This window comes from Botryllus schlosseri, chromosome 15 (genome assembly GCF_051294905.1).
Source record: "Botryllus schlosseri isolate E-star chromosome 15, Bs_hap1, whole genome shotgun sequence".
Lineage (NCBI taxonomy): Eukaryota > Metazoa > Chordata > Ascidiacea > Stolidobranchia > Styelidae > Botryllus > Botryllus schlosseri.
In genome coordinates, this window is record NC_137250.1 from 15,034,476 (window position 1) to 15,052,483 (window position 18,008).

General features: G+C 41.3%; 3 protein-coding genes across 5 annotated transcripts in view; 2 read left to right on the forward strand and 1 right to left on the reverse strand.

Annotated features, from left to right (window-relative positions):
• LOC145456912 (DNA excision repair protein ERCC-6-like) overlaps positions 1 to 18,008 on the reverse strand; it is a 110,082-nt gene that overhangs the window by 76,348 nt on the left and 15,726 nt on the right. Inside the window, exons 21-27 of one of the 3 annotated variants that reach the window (XM_080335053.1) lie at positions 17,890 to 17,964; positions 17,769 to 17,828; positions 16,695 to 17,252; positions 15,334 to 15,662; positions 15,158 to 15,270; positions 13,848 to 13,990; positions 12,390 to 13,582 (exon numbers count right to left, since the gene is read on the reverse strand). In XM_080335053.1, the coding sequence (XP_080191179.1) occupies positions 13,502 to 13,582; positions 13,848 to 13,990; positions 15,158 to 15,270; positions 15,334 to 15,662; positions 16,695 to 17,252; positions 17,769 to 17,828; positions 17,890 to 17,964 (1,359 nt within the window). In that variant the 3' untranslated portion in view covers positions 12,390 to 13,501. Of the gene's footprint in view, positions 1 to 12,389; positions 13,583 to 13,847; positions 13,994 to 15,157; positions 15,271 to 15,333; positions 15,663 to 16,694; positions 17,253 to 17,768; positions 17,829 to 17,889; positions 17,965 to 18,008 lie in introns of those variants that run through there. The other 2 variants (XM_080335052.1, XM_080335054.1) reach the window with 2 other exon arrangements.
• Positions 1,758 to 4,839, forward strand: LOC145456927 (AP-2 complex subunit sigma). Its single transcript, XM_080335074.1, has one exon. It carries the CDS (start codon positions 3,516 to 3,518, stop codon positions 3,942 to 3,944), a length of 429 nt encoding a protein of 142 aa, XP_080191200.1. The 5' UTR covers positions 1,758 to 3,515; the 3' UTR covers positions 3,945 to 4,839.
• Positions 4,874 to 8,842, forward strand: LOC145456923 (GDP-fucose protein O-fucosyltransferase 2-like). Its single transcript, XM_080335070.1, has one exon. It carries the CDS (start codon positions 4,875 to 4,877, stop codon positions 6,144 to 6,146), a length of 1,272 nt encoding a protein of 423 aa, XP_080191196.1. The 5' UTR covers position 4,874; the 3' UTR covers positions 6,147 to 8,842.

Consider the following 18,008-nt stretch of genomic DNA (forward strand, 5'->3'; position numbering starts at 1 on the left):
GGCCGCCGCCGCTCTTGTTGGACTCCAGATCAACGCCAAGAAGACTGAGGTCCTGGCCATACCAGCTCTACCGAAGAACGCGACACCGATTCAACTGGGAGAAATCGATCTCAAGTATGTAACGAGTTTTGTGTACCTCGGTATTGACGTCGCCGACTCTGGAAAAGCGCTCAAGGCGAGGCGAGCAAAGGCCTGGGGCGCGGCAAGACGGCTACATAGCCTCTTCCATTCAAGTGCCTCAACCCAGCTCAAGACCCGTATCTTCCGTGCCACTGTCGAGCAGGTTCTTCTATACGGAATAGAGGCACTCACGCTGACAGAGAAGCTGGCCAAGACGCTCAACGCTAACTACGACGCACTCCTCCGCTATGCACTCGGCATTCACCATCCGGAGCATATATCCACGAATGCATTGCGAGAGTTCACAGGAACGGTCCCATGCCGTCTACTGGCAGCTGAACGACGCTTCCGCCTAATCGGGCATCTAGTGCGGCACCAAGACGAGCAACCAGCCGCCGCCATCATCAATCACATTCCGACGGAGCCATGGCGCAGAGGTGGCTGGAATCGGAAAACATGGCGCTCGACAATGGAGACTGACCTAGCGCAACGCGGGCTGTCGCTTGAAGACGCCCACGACCGCCTACGTTGGAGACGTTTAATACGAGCCTAAAACTGATTATCTTGATGTTTTTTTTTTTGTTTCCTGTTTTCTTTTGCCCTTTTCATTTTACTCTAATTGAAAAGTCGATATATATATATATACTATTATTATTTCGTCTATCGGTACTAGTACTGGAAAATGCTACCAGAAACTGTTATAAGTGAGGAAAATTAGCATATTATGAATGCGAAGCTTTCGATATCACAGACCAGAGTTGTAAAAAGTGGGCTACACATGACTTTAACTCGGAACTGAACAGTCAACACGATGACTTGGACTTGGACTCGAGTCAAAACACTATGACTTGGAATCGACACTCTACTCCATGACTTGGACTCGGACTTGACTCGGTGGTGAATCGCAAATGACTCGACTTGACTAGAGTCAAAACTATAAAAGTGAGATTGACTTGTGACTCGAAACCTTGTGACATGGTTAAAACCCTGGAAATTACTGCCCTAATCCTCCAGTAGAAACCCTGAAACTTGAAGCAATGTTGAATACCACCATCACGACATAACATGCCAAGTTTCAAGTCATATCATGGTGTGAAACACTGTAAAAATCGACCTATACCAGCAAAGGTCGACTCAGCGCATTCGACGGTAACAGAGTTCAGATGTCGATACAATGATACACGATAGATGTAGTCAAGTAGATGCAATACAACACAAAAATTGCGATGCAATGAAAACATAGGAAGGTGTCGAAACGACTTGGAGTAGTCTTTGGAATCAGACACCCGCCTAGGCGACGTAAAGAGGAGGTCGTCAGATCTAGTTCTAGTTGCTGGTGTTTGAAAATTGATTCGTGCTAGTTGCGCATTTTGAAAAGGGAGTAGTTCTAGCATAGGCTATGGTTCTAGTTCTAGTTCTAGTTGCAAATTTCGAAAAGTTAATAGTTGTAGTTGTAGTTTCTAGATTTAAAAATTGATTAGTTCTAGTTCTAGTTCTAGTTTCTAGTTGCGCTTTTCGACAATCCAGTAGTTTGTACATGTCTGACAACGCCACAGGTCGTGGCGATACCAACGTTAGTACCAATCTATTGCAATTTTGATATTTTCCGAATCGGAAATCATTAGGCCACTTGTCCACTAAAGGAATAGGTGGAAGTTTGCTCGCGATCCCGGCGACTGATGCAGTGTAGGTATTTCAGTACGTGCATGGAATTGGTAATGATAAAAGTATTATCGCTACAAAATGAGGAACGTGGAAGTATGGCTGTGGTGAGGCTGTAAAGTGTATACGGAATATGGATGGAGAATGGCGCGGTAATTTCGGGCTGATGAGATGAGGCAAAGATGAGACACTTTTCTGATATTTAAACGCCAATCAAGGAGTAATGCTCTCTGAGCATCCATTTTGGTACCGATGGAAAGCCTGTAATCTCTACTCTTCGTACATATTAATTTGCACATCATTATTATTAGGCTAACTTTTGAATGTCATCAAAAGTAGATTCTCCACGGGAGCCACTATAGCAATGGGAGTTACCGATATTTTCCTGACCTGAGACTTGTCAGACAGTCGCATATGGTCAACTCAGATAACTATCGTATTATTCTTGATGGTAAACAGTTTGAATTTCAACCATATCGAGTCATTCAATGTAAAATTCTTCACCCGCTCAAGATTGATGCGGACCAATCAAAGGCCATAAATTCTGCAATTGGCAAACACTTGTTGGATAATCCCGCCTGTGCGAAAAATTATCGAGACGACAGATTTCGCATACTCGGAAAGGGTCGCTCACACTTTCATTTGTGCGCCTTGGAGTCGACTTTTATCAAAATACACCAGCCAAGGCTGTGTCAACAAAAAGAGTTCGTGTATCATCTAAAAATAGTTCATTGAACGCTCTCGTATTCGACATTTCGTGCTGGTGACGTCATATTTTGTGTTACGATTGTTGATATACGCTGTTCTTTCGAATTCTCTACTAGTTGCTGACGATTACCCCTGACGAGTGTCAGCCGAAAATATTCGGGCTCATTTTAATATGAATATACTATTCAATTGTATATTAAAATTCTTCTTATACTCTTGTCTCCACGTACCCCCAAGCCTTCGTCTCATCTTACCCCCACACCTCAATTATTGAATAACCTTTAATAAAAATTTCCTGTCTATAGCTTTTCAAAAGTAAGTGCATGACTCTACCGCTAATATTGTAATCTACAGGATGCCATTTTATTATATGGAGTATTATGGTCACTGGTCAGTATGTTCTTACAAACATGAATCAGCATGACTTACTCAAACTACAAAAATACCGTACCATTTTTGGCATATTTCTGTTCAACCTCAAACCTGTCTGCCTCAGTCAAATGGTAGAACTATAGAATGGCAATGTGGGAACAACATGATTGAATCGTTCTGTAAATCAACAAATTGTACTATGAGAGAAAGCCATGTCACATCTTACCCCTAGTCTCATCTTTGCCTCCTCTCCCCTATAGTTTCAAACTGTAAAAGTACGGTTCTGGTCAATTTCATTTTCAGCATTTCAAAACACCATGATTTGGAGCATAGCTTTTGGGCGCTATGGATGTAATGAACCGAGAGAAATGCAGGGAATGTGCGTTAAGACTCTAGTCTAGTAGAATCGTAGACACTAGCCCAGTAACATTTACAGGTGTCAAATGCTGCATATTCGACCAGTCTAGTGCTGGCGGTGGCTAACCCAGTAACCCTTACACAGATTTTTTTGATGAATGAATGTATAACATCGACAAATCGAATTATCACATTTATCTTACTCTTTGGAATTCTGAACTAATCATTTCTGAATTTACCAGAATTCACATTATTTCCGTACTGTACGTTTTCGTGTAAAGAAGCGGAAATCTGCAATGATTAGATTTATCTTGATTCAAAATCGTGCCGGAAAAACCAGGCTGGCAAAGTGGTACATGCATTTCGATGATGACGAGAAGCAGAAGCTCATCGAAGAAGTGCACGCTGTAGTGACAGTGCGGGACGCCAAGCACACCAACTTTGTGGAATTCCGCAACTTTAAAATAGTGTACCGGCGTTACGCTGGATTGTACTTCTGCATTTGCGTGGATGTCACTGATAACAACTTGGCCTATTTGGAAGCCATACATAATTTTGTCGAAGTCCTCAATGAGTATTTTCACAACGTCTGTGAATTGGACTTGGTGTTCAACTTCTACCGGGTCTATACAGTTGTGGATGAAATGTTTCTGGCTGGCGAAATCCGAGAAACTAGTCAAACCAAGGTTTTGAAGCAACTGCTGATGTTACAAAGTTTGGAATGAGTTTCGAATGGATGTCAGTTTATATGCCACTTTCATGATGCCTAGTCGCGTTTCCGAAGTCGTTGCATTGAGTATGAGTATTACACCGTTCCATGGAATTGAAAATCATATATTTGTTTTATGTGTTGGACTTCATATCTTACGTTTACGTAGGATATGAAATAATATTCTATCGATTAGAGAACAGTTCTCAAATTTGAATTATGTTATAATGACTTGAAAAAAAATCCTTAATAATTCCGTGCTTGGTGCTGTTGTATGTGTCCATTAGGTTTTGATGGTATCTGTCACGAAGACCAATATTTCCAGGTGTCGTATTGTAAGCAGTGCAATTTTTATGCATGTATCGGATAGGTACATTCTATTTTTGTTGATACAATAGGAATCTTGGACGTCAAGTGAATAAGTAATTATCTAATAGGTTTGTGGAATTAGTAATAAACTATGCTTCTGTGATTTGTTATTCAACGATTGATTGACAAGCTATCTTAGTAACTGTACTCCACCTCTATGTACTAATTTCACAGGTTTATTGCTAATTCTATTATGTAGACTTCGAAACTCTAGCCACAATATTTGTATTGGTCTATCATACTGATTGTTTTTCTGCTCTACAATAAATCAACCATGCGAAATCAGAATCCTTTGTATTCTTGGCCAAAATGTATAGTGGTTGATGACCAAATTATTCGATTTAGATGCACAAAGATGTCTATTCCTGAATTGAAATTTTCTGAAAAATCATGAATATGGTGAATTTATCGGTGTAAAACATGTTCATGTCACCATCGATTCTGTGATCTGAGTTGATCCGCATTTTTTATTTCATAACATCGGCTTGCGATATTACTCTTTCGCCGTGTATCCCATCTTTCTGATACTTGTACATCTCTATTTAGACAAAACCTCATTGCATTTACAAATTATATAATGCGTACGATACTTGCGTTGCTATGTATCTTCGCCGTTCAAAACTCGGCAGGTGTGGAGAGTGATGTGGGAGATAGCAGGTACTTACTGTACGACTGTAATCCTGGAGAAGGGTTTAATTTGAGACGCGATGTTTACATGCGCATTGCTAACTTGGTAAAACATCTCAATACCAAAGAGAAATGGACGTTAGTTTTACCGCCGTGGGGCGGTATGAGTTTCCATTGGAAAGAGACAGATATGGAGCAAAGCAGAATACCGTGGTCAAAGTTTTTCGATGTTGAAAGCATGAATAAACACGTTCCTGTTATTGAGTATGAGGATTATGTAGAAAGAATGGGTGAGGCTGTCATTGACGAAGTATGGTATCTGCAGACGTACGCGGAAGGCATTGACTTTGATAATTGGGTTGATAAAGTGGATGAAAGACCATGCATAGACCCGCCGGTATATGAATCCGAAAACGATGGCAAAGTACGTGGTTGGTTTTGGGGGTATGACGAGACGTATGCTAAAAAGTTCAAGTGTGTATCGGTGTTGGGCAATGCAAAAATCATTGCTGAGTCACTAATTAAAAATACAAGCGCAAGATCGATCATGATTGATAGAGGAGAGAATCTGATGCATGACTTCTTTGGTGGAAAGGACTTTTGGGACGCGAGAAGGAGCATGGTGTTTGCTGAGGAGCTGAGAAATTTTGCGACGGTATTCAGAATGGAAAATCTCGATTCGACCGATGATCAAGACCACAGTGGAGTTCCAGAAGACTGGACAAAAAATGAACGTAAAGATGATCTGGCCATCGGTGGGCCGTACATCGCAGCCCATGTACGAAGAAATGATTTTATGGAAGCCCGGGAAGACCACGTCGCAACTTTGCCCAAAGTCGCGAAAGACTTGATCGAAATCTCGAAGGAGTATGGCATCGAAACTGTATTCATCGCATCGGACGGTACCGGCAAGGAAATGAAAGAGTTGAAAAAATATTTATCTGGTTTGAAGGTGGTACGTTATGTGCCCAGTCGCGAAGAGGAGAAACTTTTCAAAAAAGGCGGGGTAGCGATTATCGACCAGATAATCTGTTCCAAGGCCAAATACTTTATTGGTAGCTACGAATCTACTTTTACGTTCAGAATCACAGAAGAACGGGAAATTATGGGATTCTCGGCAAAGACGACGTACAATCGCTTTTGCGCCGATGAGGAAAAGGACTGTGAACAACTAACCAGGTGGAAGATTGCATGGGAGAGTGATGACGAGATATGGTACTGATCTCACAATTTAGTATCCTGGGTTCTATGGATCACATCCAATGTGTGTCGACTGGCTCGAACCGGATATGACCGCCAATGACAACAATAACTTTGTTTTTTATAGTTAAAATATGCAGACTAACATTTCTGTTCTATTTGCATTTGAAAAAATCCTGCCACAAGTTGCCTTTAGCATGTTAAATATTCATATATCATTTTTCGAGCTCAACCGATGTCTGCATCCCTAGTAGAAGTGGTCAGTAACGCAGTACTACTTTTTTCAAGTACTCAAGTAGGATTTGTGTACTAGCACAGACTTAAGTGGTTATATTTTTAGTATAGTTTCACTACTTCATTCTAAACTAACTTTATTTTTTCACTTTGAATTTTGTGAAGTAGTAGTTTAGGGATGTGTTTTCATCACTGTTATGTGTGAAATTGTCAGATAACTGGCCGAAGTAGCCTAGCTCTGTGTCATGGTAACTGAAAACATTTTCAAAAATTGCACCTTTCTGTGGCAATCATTTTGTGTGTTAGTCGTGAAGATGCATCCCAGGGTTGTAATGACTTGAGTCAGGACTAGACTCGGGTCACATTTTTTTGTGACTCGATCAAATGCGTAAAATGACTCGACTTGAGTCAATTTTTGTATTGATTCGACTTGTACTCGAGTCATTGAGCATGACTCGAACCGAGTCGTTGTGCATGACTCGAACCAAGGCATATGGCTCAAGACTAGGACGGCCAAGACAGACACTTCATTGTAACTTCGAATAGAAAAGTTACCCACACTATTGGTATTTCGTCTATCAGTCCTGATACTTGGAAAATGGCACCAGGAACTGTTAGACTGAGGAAAATTTCTGTATTCTGGATGTGAGCCATTCTAAATCACTCTAGCAGAATTGAAAAAAGTGGATTGAACCGAAAACCGAACCGTGTACATAATGACTTAGACTCTACTAGCAGACTTGGACTCGGACTTGACTCGGTGGTGAATTGAAAATGACTCGAGTCTAAACTATAAAAGTGAGATTGACTTGTGATTAGGAACCTTGTGAATTGGTTACAACCCTGATGCGACCTGTAAGTTTGAAATCAGCCACCTCTGATTAACTGCTAAATGTATGCAACCCCTCGACCAAACTTACTTCTTGAAACTACTAACTAGGGTAATTTTCACGCCTTCATTTTCCACGCCTTCATTTTCCACTTCCACTTGATGCAGTTGAGCATATCTTGGAAAACGACTATGGTGTTACCTCGAGTACTTGAGTACCAATGTCGACTACTTTAACCACCTGTGCTCTGTACCTGTAGCGTGCGACTCCTGTCGATATTTATCAGCCGAGCCAGTAACATCAACAATTCATTTACCGCATGTTTTGGTCATTAATGTTGTTTCATATTCCTGGCTATAAGTATCTCAAATTTATGTTTCCTGATGTTTTACTTTTTATTTTTATCATTTCAAAACACCACAAGATTGCGATACAATGAAGAGTAGAATAGAAGACTGTTCGACTGAAAATACTTGTTTCATACTAGCATCACTGATCTATGTTCATTGTTCAATTCGTTGAATAGTATATTCATATTGAAATGAACCTGAATATATTCGGCTGACACTCGTCAGGGGTAATCGTCAGCAACTAGTAGAGAAGTCGACTCCAAGGCACACAAATGGAATTGCGAACGACCTTGCCCAACGATTCGAAATCGGTCGTCTCGATAATAATTCGCACAAATCGGATTATCTAACAGATTTTTGCCGATGGCAGAATTAATGGCCTTTGATTGATCAGCATCAATCTTAAGCGGATGAGTTAAGGGTGAGCTTTTCACTGAGCGTGATGCACGTGTTCTGATAAATCTGGGGACATCTTGGTTTATGCGTTCCTGCAGACGTTTTGACGTTCTTCCCACGTAGCCACAATCACAGTGGCACTTATATTCGTACACTACATTACTTTGTTAAAGTGCAGGGAGAACGTCTTTGCGTGTTGAAGGGAGCAGTTGCGTGTTGTGTTGTTGTTCAATTCGTGTGTACTCAGCTGGAGTTTTGTTGTTGAAGTTTATGCAGGTGATATTTTTTGAAATTACTGTCACTATAATTGGATTTTCTAGTTGAAATATGTCACATTTTGATATTGGTAATCCAACCCTAATCTTGGGAGACCCTCACCCAACTTTGACCCAAACCCTCCCCTAACCCTAATATCTCCCCTCCCTGACCTACAGCTACAATACGAGCAGACCGCACATTGTCGGTATATGAGCGTCGCGTCAACTCCCGCGCTTACGCAATCCGAGATCACGCCGTGACCTACATACAATACTGACAAATCACTTGATAATAGTATTATTTGTGTATTGATTCATATATATAGTTGTTGATATATTTAAATACAAAATTTCCCCAGGGTCAAGTTCACCAAGTGCCAAGCTTGCGAGGCCGAATTCACCAAGCGAGTTCACTAGCAACCTACACTAGATCCAAGTAGTGTTCGTAGATCATACTGAATTGCAAATGATACGTGTTTATCATTTCGATGTTGGAGCAGTACCGCTAATTGCTGCTCAGATCGTTCGGTTCTTCCAGTCAGCTAGAGGCGCTCTTTTGTCATTTGCCTTCACACATATAGGCCTAGCTATTGATGATTTGAATAGGCTATATATATATGGCTATTCTTTGATGCAATATCTGTTTATCAGCTTTAATTGCTTCAATTTACTAACTATCTCGACCTGAAGATATATGATACGAAGAATGGGATATTCATGCTGTGTACCAAATTGTCGAACTGGATACAGACCCAGAAAAGGTGAACCAATAGAGGAAACGTCACTTACACGCATGTTCGCTATCCCTCAGGATCAACGTTTGAGACGGAAGTGGATTAGAGCAATTTCACGAAGAGATTTTGCAGTAACTAAATACACCAAGGTGTGTGGAAAGCATTTTTCTGATAGTGACTTTGTAGAAGATTCCCATGATACAAACCTTACCCGCCGTAAAAGGCGTCAAAATCAGAAATTGTCCAGATCGCGTTTAAAACCTGGTGTTGTTCCTCGTATTTTTCCGAATCTGTCGGAGTATACGAATTCACCCAGCTGCAAAAGTACGGAAGTAAGTGCTTCTGCAAGTATTGAAAAGCAAGACTCTCCAGTAAAGATTCGTATCAATCATTTATTCAAATGCGAAGACATTGAAACATTAGCTTCTCATAAGCATGACATGAAAAGTAAGACACTGTCATCAGAAAATACTGCTATATGCGCCAATAATTCGTTCCGCTTTCGGTTGATAGAAACATCAAATCTACCAAAACTCGAAATATCTGATGTACCAACAACCACTAAACAGCCTTTTCTTCCCAGCAATCACAAGCCAGGCATTTAACACAGAAAACCTGAAACGGGATTAGTCTCATCATCAGTATTCCAACATGAAGAATTACCAATGGCATCACCAAGAAGAGTGGAAATTCAAGCATATTGAAACCAGCGATTGAAACACTTAACTCAGATGATAAAAATGATCCGAAATCACAAACCGGGTTGGGAAATGTCGGCACACAGTACCAACTGTCTGCGTCAACTGGTAACTTCAGTTTGAGGTACCCTGATGGAGGATAATCAAGCATTACACTACTTCACTGGATTTCGTGATATTAAACATTTTCTGCATTGTAAAGACGTTGTGGCGTGCGACTTCCCTTTACTGGAGTATAATTGCGTATCAATAGCGATTCAAGATCAAATTCTCAAGACCCTGATCAAGTTACGTCAATGTCTTGATGATCAGCTGTTCGGCTACATGTTTCAGGTTTCGGACTCCACTGTTCACTGCATCATTACCACTTGGATCAAACATATGTACTTCCTTCTGTCGAAGTTGCCGATTTGGCCTTCAAAACGAGTAATATCGGACATTATGCCGGGTATCTTGAAGAACGTCTATCGATTAACTAGAGTCATAATTGGCTCTGCAGAAATCCCGATTGAGAAGCCGTCTGACATTCACGCACAGTCCCTCACATTCTCCGAGTACAAAAATCGAAAGTTTTAGTAGGTGTAACATAGGGTTGGGACTTCGGGATCAAATTTGAAATCCCGGGATCGGGATTTCCCGGGATTTTCGCTTCTCAATCCCGGGATTCCCCGGGATTAGAAAAGTAGTAAAATACACATACAAGCTACACAAATGACATTTAGTCCTTGTGATATTGAATTGACGCAAAGCATATGAGCATCAAGAGTATAATCGTTTAGATCAGGGGTCCCAAACTCCAATTTGCTCGCGGGCCAATTTCGTAGTTTTTGATGACACGGCGGGCAGCAGCATCAAATAGGGGTATAATATGTATTTCCCAGTACGCCTTTTTTGTCGGACCTTGCCGATTGGCATTCCATACACATTGTGAAAATGTAATACACTATTGTAATATTCACGGTTGCCAAGAAAAAGTCATATTTTTCAATGCTTTTAAAAATATTGTTGTGCTTGGCATAATTTGGCGACATAAGGAGTTATATAGACAGTTAGAAACCATGCGAGACGACAAATGCATCGTGTCATCGTAAAAGCTGTCACATTATAATTTAGCAGCTAGTGGACGTTTGATGTGTGATAGCGATTCAGGTTTTTGGAGTGGTTTCAGAATGAAATTTCAAGGTCCCAAATCCGAAATCTGAAATTTTCGAGTTTAATATTGTCGAATGCTTGAAAACTCGAAACGCCGACGTGGGCCGCAAAAAAAGTTCTGGCGGGCCGCGTGTTTGAGGCCACTGTTCTAGACAATCAGCCGAGTTTGTGACACTGCTTTATTACCAAAATAAGAGATATGGCGCTACATAAGCCTTGGTAGATGCTGTTCACAAATCCCAGGATTTCACCGGGACCAATCCCGGGATCGGGATTTCCCGGGGTCCCAACGCTAGTGTAACACCCAAGGGCGCAGTCTCCTACATTAATGACTGCTACGGTGGGTTTGTTAGCGATCGCACCATTATAGAGCAATCTGATTTGCACGCTGACGCCGGAACCAGGTTTGAAAGAGGCGACATTATAATGGCAGATAGATCTATCCTTGTGCAAGATCTCTTTGCACCTTTCGGTGTGAAAGTTAAGGTGCCTACTTCGATGAAAGGCCTGAGCCGGGTCTCTCAAGAACACGGACCTGAGGATTGCAGCATTCCTTCAAATAGGGTTTGTGTTGAAGCAGTCATAAGCTATGCGAAAACATTTAAAATCGTTCAAAGCGTTTTGCCTACTGACCTCTTGTATTTGGGAAACCAAATAGTAGTTATCTGCTTCATTCTTATCAAATTCAGGAAAGGTTTTGTTTGATTGATTATGGTGATATCTATAGGGTATGTCCTGGGTGGTCACTGACTACTAAATGAGTCCTATATGTTTGATACCAATAGGCCTATATTTTGTAAAGCAAATTCTGTACCTAACAACTTTCTGATCGGTGAAATTTCTCATGACAGTAATAGAACGGTTCTTTTCAAACACTGTATTTCACAGGTTGCATGAAATCCTCACTTATATGGTATATGGTGTAGGTAGGATTTTGCTTTAGGTACACTGATGTATATTTGATTTTTTGTTGTTGTAGTGATCATGCACCACAAAAATACCCTAACCTGACTGGCTATGGACCTCCAAGTATAGTCCGGAATTCATATTATAGAGTGCTCTCATCAACAGTCATAACTTTCCATGCCATCAAACTATGCGTTGGGAGGCTAGCATTGTGGTTGACGATAAAGGTAGAGCGAAATTTTTCAGTATCATAAAGTGGGGCGTGTCTAAAAAAGTTTGAGAACCACTGGCTTAGGGCTTTCCCACAAGATCAAGCTTTACGTGGAGATGGTCTTTCGGCTAGTAACGCATCTCGCTAGCCCCAATATCGATTTCCTGGTCGCTGAAAAGCTCAGAGTTCAAAATAAAATTGATGATAATAATTTATGGTGTGTTTGTATTCCTTTAATAAAATATTGCTTCTTTTGTGGTCAATATGCCAATCGCCTATGTTAGTAGCACGGCGTTGTACTGAAGTAGAGTTTTGACACGCGGTTGCCTAGTTTATATCGATATTGAATTCATGCGGCCCGTAGCTGCTACAAAATTTGAAAAGTGACCAGCGACCCCTGCTTCAAAGTAAATAGTTAGTTCACTTACCACCACCTACTGATATTCGTTGCGGTATCCCTATTTACTTCTTACAAATTCGAATCAATCACAAGAATATACTGAAATAATTTATTAAAGCAGGAAATCAAGCGTGCAGTGGATGTGCTCGCAGAATTGCACCGGAGAAAAGAGAACACTGTACAACACGAGAAAAGGCAGTCTTGTTAAAGAAGTATTGTTGATCATTACACAAGTTTCAGATTGACGGACTTGATGTGTGTCGTTTGACAATTGCGAAACTGTATTGTGAGAAATGGCAGTATGAACAACGGTAGAAAGTCAGCTGCATCACACAAAGTATTCGAAGCATATCAATAACTTTCAGCCGGTGTTTGTTAAAGAACGGGTAATATCATCAAATGAAATCACAGCTCAATTTACCGCCGCGTAACACGATTGACAGTACAATAGACAAGCCTACGAACAGCTATCTCGCACGACTCGAATCACTGTGCCAGCATTTGTCATCATGATCAGAATAAAACGAAATTTCAGCACTCCACATAATGAGATTGAAAGTGCATGAAACTTATTGTGCGCCATTCGAGAAATAACAGTAACAAAAAAGTGTATCAGCGTCACACGAAATATTCTAAGCATATCGATAACTTATGCTTAAAGAGCACTGCTTTCTAATTATGATGCTGTCTCAAATCAAAGATAACATTGTATTCAAACTTTAGCTAACAGATTATCCCCATAACACACATGCGTGTTCTGTGGTATGAACGTGTCTATTGATCGCGTGTCGTCGCTTCTTCACCCTTTGTGAACTTTCTGGCATGTTCTGCATCACTGCTGCAGACTTTTCTTATAGTCTCGTTTCTTTAGGTATTAGGTGGAATTCTACATCAATTCCCCATCAGATCCAGAGGTATTTGTACAGTACTGGTTGCCGTTGTGGTGATTGACAATACATGAATATGTGTGTTGCAAGTCGCAATGAGAGTCTGTGCTGTCGCATCATGCGCAAGCATGAGTGACGCATTCACAGTTGACAAGACACCAAAGGTCACGTACGTGTTGGGATAATCTTTCAGTCGCAGTTCAAATACGGCGACTATCTGAAGATGGCCGCTGCCACAATTTTTTTCTGAATTTTATCTCTGATTTGTGACCACATCATATTTAGTTTGCAGTGCCCCCCTAAAAAATTGTCAAAAATCGAGCTAAAATATGTCATCGTCCGATTGAAGAGAAAGTTCCAACTTCATCGATCCCACAGTCCCGACAGATGTCCGATTATGTTCCTGTTACAGCAAACAATACAATGATTTTCAAAACACCCTACTATAACGTCATGGAATAGATCAACGTTTCCGTTAACTTTTTCGAGCATTTCAGATTTGCATTCGTTACTAAATATATTTAGCTGTGTTACTCATCAATCGTCTCAAACTACAACGCAGTCATCTTTTAACCCTACAGCCTCCACGCCCCCAATCGCTCATTTCATTCCAAGCCGCCCTCTCTTGAGCAGGGTAAACGGAAAATACTATAATCACATGATCTTACCCGGTACGTGTCGTCTGCCACCGCGCTGTCATCGGACAGGTCCAGGCTGCGCAACGGAGCGGCCGACGATCTCCGCCGGGCCTTTCCTCCGTTGGGGGCCGGCGTGAAAAACGTCCCGGGAGTTCTGGAGTTATCGTACGGGGCTGCTAACGGAAATTACTCCGATCATGTGACGCAAAAGGTTATGGAATAGGGACTTGGAGAGATTGAATACGCACATTTTACGTGACCGCTAAGGAAATAATACCAGTTACCCATATCAACACAAATTATTTTAAATTTGCCGACTGTGAAAAGTCACCACTGTTTGGAATTGTTAGTGTATGGTGTTAGCCTTCTGCTGCGTGTATCGAATAATACGCTAAATATAATGCTAAATATAATTTTCAACACATTGAGTAGCAAATACTAGACTCAAAATCAATACTTGAATCGCCATAAATGATTTTTTAGAGTAATGACATAATATGGTCCTTGCCAGTAAGAAGAGAATTATGATTTCGATACTGTTTTCCACTGTGGCAAGCTGTAGACCTTGATTGGCCTATATGGCGTCGAATTGAGTATCACTTTTTTTGACGTCATAACAGTATCAATGATGCGGAAAGTTCAATTATGCGAGAACAGAGAGTAGAATCCAGCCCTACATCACATTAAACATAATTTGGTGTTTGTTTGACAACATCTATTTTATTGTGCTTTGTGACGATGCTTTGGATTGATCATGACTTCACAGATATGTCATTTCCACTGTGATAAGGCAAATCGAGGTCACAGGTATCCGCTATGGAAAATAGCCTCGAAACTATAATTCTCGTTGATGAATTAGTGACAAGGAGTGTATAATTTCAGTATTCGAAACACTCATCTTCTCGGATCATTCCAATTCATACTCGAGTCACTATGACACAGCCTCGGCGCTCTACACACTGACTTGGACTTGTCTCGGTGGTGAATTGAAAATGACTCGACTTGACTCGAGTCAAAACTATGAAAGTGAGACTGACTTGTGACTCGGAACCTTGTGACTTGGTTACAACCCTGATAGCACGCTAGCGGATATGCCATAACTGCGTAGTCGCGATCAAACCACAACATTGTTACAAAGAGCAATGAAATAAGTGTGGCTAAAAAATACCAAATCATTTTTAATGTCATATAGAACCTTCATTCCTTGTGGTCGCATAAAAGGTACCTATCTCAACTTTAGACATCATTCACACTCTTGTAACGTCATGACTCAAGAGCAATACTCGGCTCAACGCCTAATTCTCGAATCAGAATCGAACCACTCGCAAAGGCCAGCTTACCGGTTTGGAAAGACTCCTCTTTTTCCGAGTCCGAGGAATCGCTGATCGTCCACAAGTTTTTTCCTCTCACCTTATGAACGACTTCGTCGTCGGAATCGTCGATCAGAAAATCGCTGAAACATCACAACGAATGAAAACGGGGTTTTTTACCACCCCTGGAAAAACCGATATCTCACTCATCATTGCGGTGGTCGATTTTCAATCGCGGAAGCTCGTCATCGGTCACTTCGCCTGTAGAACCATCGGTATCAACTTGTTGGGTCCTAGAATTAACTGATTGTGTATCCGAATCAATATCGGAATCAACTGCCAGAGTCTCGGATTCCACTGGTCGCATATCGGAATCCACTGGTCGCATATCGGATTCAACTGGTCGCGTCTCGGAATCAACTGGTCGCATATCCGATTCAACATTCGACATTCGAGTTTCGGAATCGGAGCAGTCACCATACAGGCATTCGTCGTAGTCTGGCAAGTCTTCTGGATCTCCCTTGTTTGCGGGCGACTGAATCAGATAAGATGGATTGGGAGTCGGGACATCGGCGCCGATAAGTTGATTACACTTTCGAAAAACAAGGACTTTTGATATGTTTTTACACATTTATGTATCCCTTAGGATACATAATTTTCAGTTCTCTGAAATCGATACTTCTACTGAGCTCGAGTAGTTTTAGATTTTTAAGCAAAACTAAGCCTGGGATATTAAACCCTTTAATTACTCAGAAATCGATACTTCTACCGGATTTATACTCGGGATTTTTCAAGATTTTTTGGTAAAACTACATCTGCGATACTCACTCGGTACTTACTCTGCAATCGATACTTCTACCGTTAGTCGAGTAGAAATTCGTGACGTTATTTGCCAAAAGTGAGCTTTCTAGGCCTAGTTTTACCCAAAATAAACTGAAAACTGTCACGCAAAAGTGAAAGTATGCGAAACCTACTCGAGTACCACCAAGAAATACATGTACTTTCTCACTGACCACTAGGGTTGTCCAAAAATAACCTTTTTTTCAGATCCCGGTGATTCACTAATTAATTTGTTAGGGATGCCTAAAAAAAACGCTGCGCGTCAAAGTTGGATCGATTCCAACCAGTAGAAGCCGACGCAGAACCAATTGAAATTTATTATTTATTAAAAAATTTTGTTTTAAAATTTTACTGTAAACCTCACGAAATTGTTGAGTTGTCTGCGAAAACGATGAAAAGCAAATTTGACGCAATTCCAACCCATAGAAATGGAGTTTTTCATTCATAATTATGGGTTTGCCCATCGGCAATGTTATTTTTGCAAATTTAAAATTTTCAACTGCAATAACGTCGCTTCAACAGGTTGGAATTGAAAAAAAATTGTTGTGCATCTTTCTTCCAAGGTGACTTCAATTTTATTGGGTTGACAGTAAAATTTGAAAAATTTATTTTCAATTTTTGTAATAAATTAAAAAATTTCAATTGCCTCTGCCTCGGCTTTTGCAGGTAGGAATCGAGCCAAAAAAATATTTTTGAACAGCCCTGCTGAGCACCTCCGACTTGTTACCTTGTCCGCAGAAACGTCGGCATTCGAAGAATACCGCTTTAACATCGATTCATCCTCACTGTCCGTTTCATCCAGGACACCGTCATCCCCGGATTGTTCAGAACCATCCAGGACAAGCTCGTCCATGGACTGCTCGGGTTCCGCCACCGAACCGCGAGTCACGTTCGGAATCTTTTCTCCAAGACATCCACTGTCGGATTCATCGGCTAAATTCGATTTACCACCCGATAACGCTGACTCGTTGAGTGCCTCTTCCAACAACGACTCGACGTTATCGTCCAGGTAATCCGAAATCCCGGTATCCGCGGTATCATCGACCGTGCCGGACCGGTCCATTTCTTCGCGGGACTCGTTCGCGAGTTGCAGTTCGAGTCGCGAAATTTCCGAGTCGTTCGTAGTTTCAAATTGTTCCGTCGTCTCGTTCACCGAATTGCGACTTGTCGATGGTGAGTTCGTTCTAAACGCGTCGGTTTCAAACGAGTCTCTTCCGACGGCGGGACTACCGACCACGTCCTGGTTGCTCTGCTGTATGCGGGAGATGTCGGCTTCAAACAAGCTCTGAAACGGTGTCGAAATGAAAATGTTACGCAAGGTAACCGACGACTTCACGCATTCGGATTTGGGAAAAGCTACATCATGACTCGCCAACGGCAGAAGCAGAACTGCAGTATATCCATTAGCCATACGCATATTTCTTTTGTCAGATTTCTAGCTAGAAGTATGTTAAAACGCTGTTTGAAATCTTCCCTTTTCGTAAAGTAGGCCTCGTCTACAACAACAACATTAACAATAAGAGTTTGATTTGTCATTCGTGATCTAGTTTGCGAAAAAACACCGTAATTGATTTGCCAAGTTAAGAACAATCGAGGCTTGGAGGATACGGCGGTGGGTAAAAGGTGTCTCGTAAGTTGTGACTATGTTTTTATTGATAAAATATGTCTTCGAGTGATTCGCCGATATTCTCGAAATAGTCTAGTCCCTGCTCAACTTGAATCATAACAATCAATGCTCGATTTACATTCGAGTGCTCGAATTACTGTACCCAGCCCTAGCCACCGCAAACCCCGTCCTCACCTTACTGGGAGTATTGCTGGTGCTTTTGACGACGGAATTCGATACAAACGATTCCTCGATCTGAAACCACAAAGTTACCGCGTCACGTAGGACATATGACCTGATAAGGGGGCGAACACACCTCTATCGCACTGTCTTCGGCCACACGGCTCTCCTCTTTGGCGGGACTGTCGGCAACCAGGACCGATTTGTCATCCTTAACGTTATAATATCAGTAATGAGTTGACTTGTCACGGTAGA

Coding starts and splice junctions, on each gene's coding strand:
- LOC145456927 (XM_080335074.1), top strand. CDS start 3,516: ATGATTAGATTTATCTTGATTCAAAATCGTGCCGGAAAAACCAGGCTG.
- LOC145456923 (XM_080335070.1), top strand. CDS start 4,875: ATGCGTACGATACTTGCGTTGCTATGTATCTTCGCCGTTCAAAACTCG.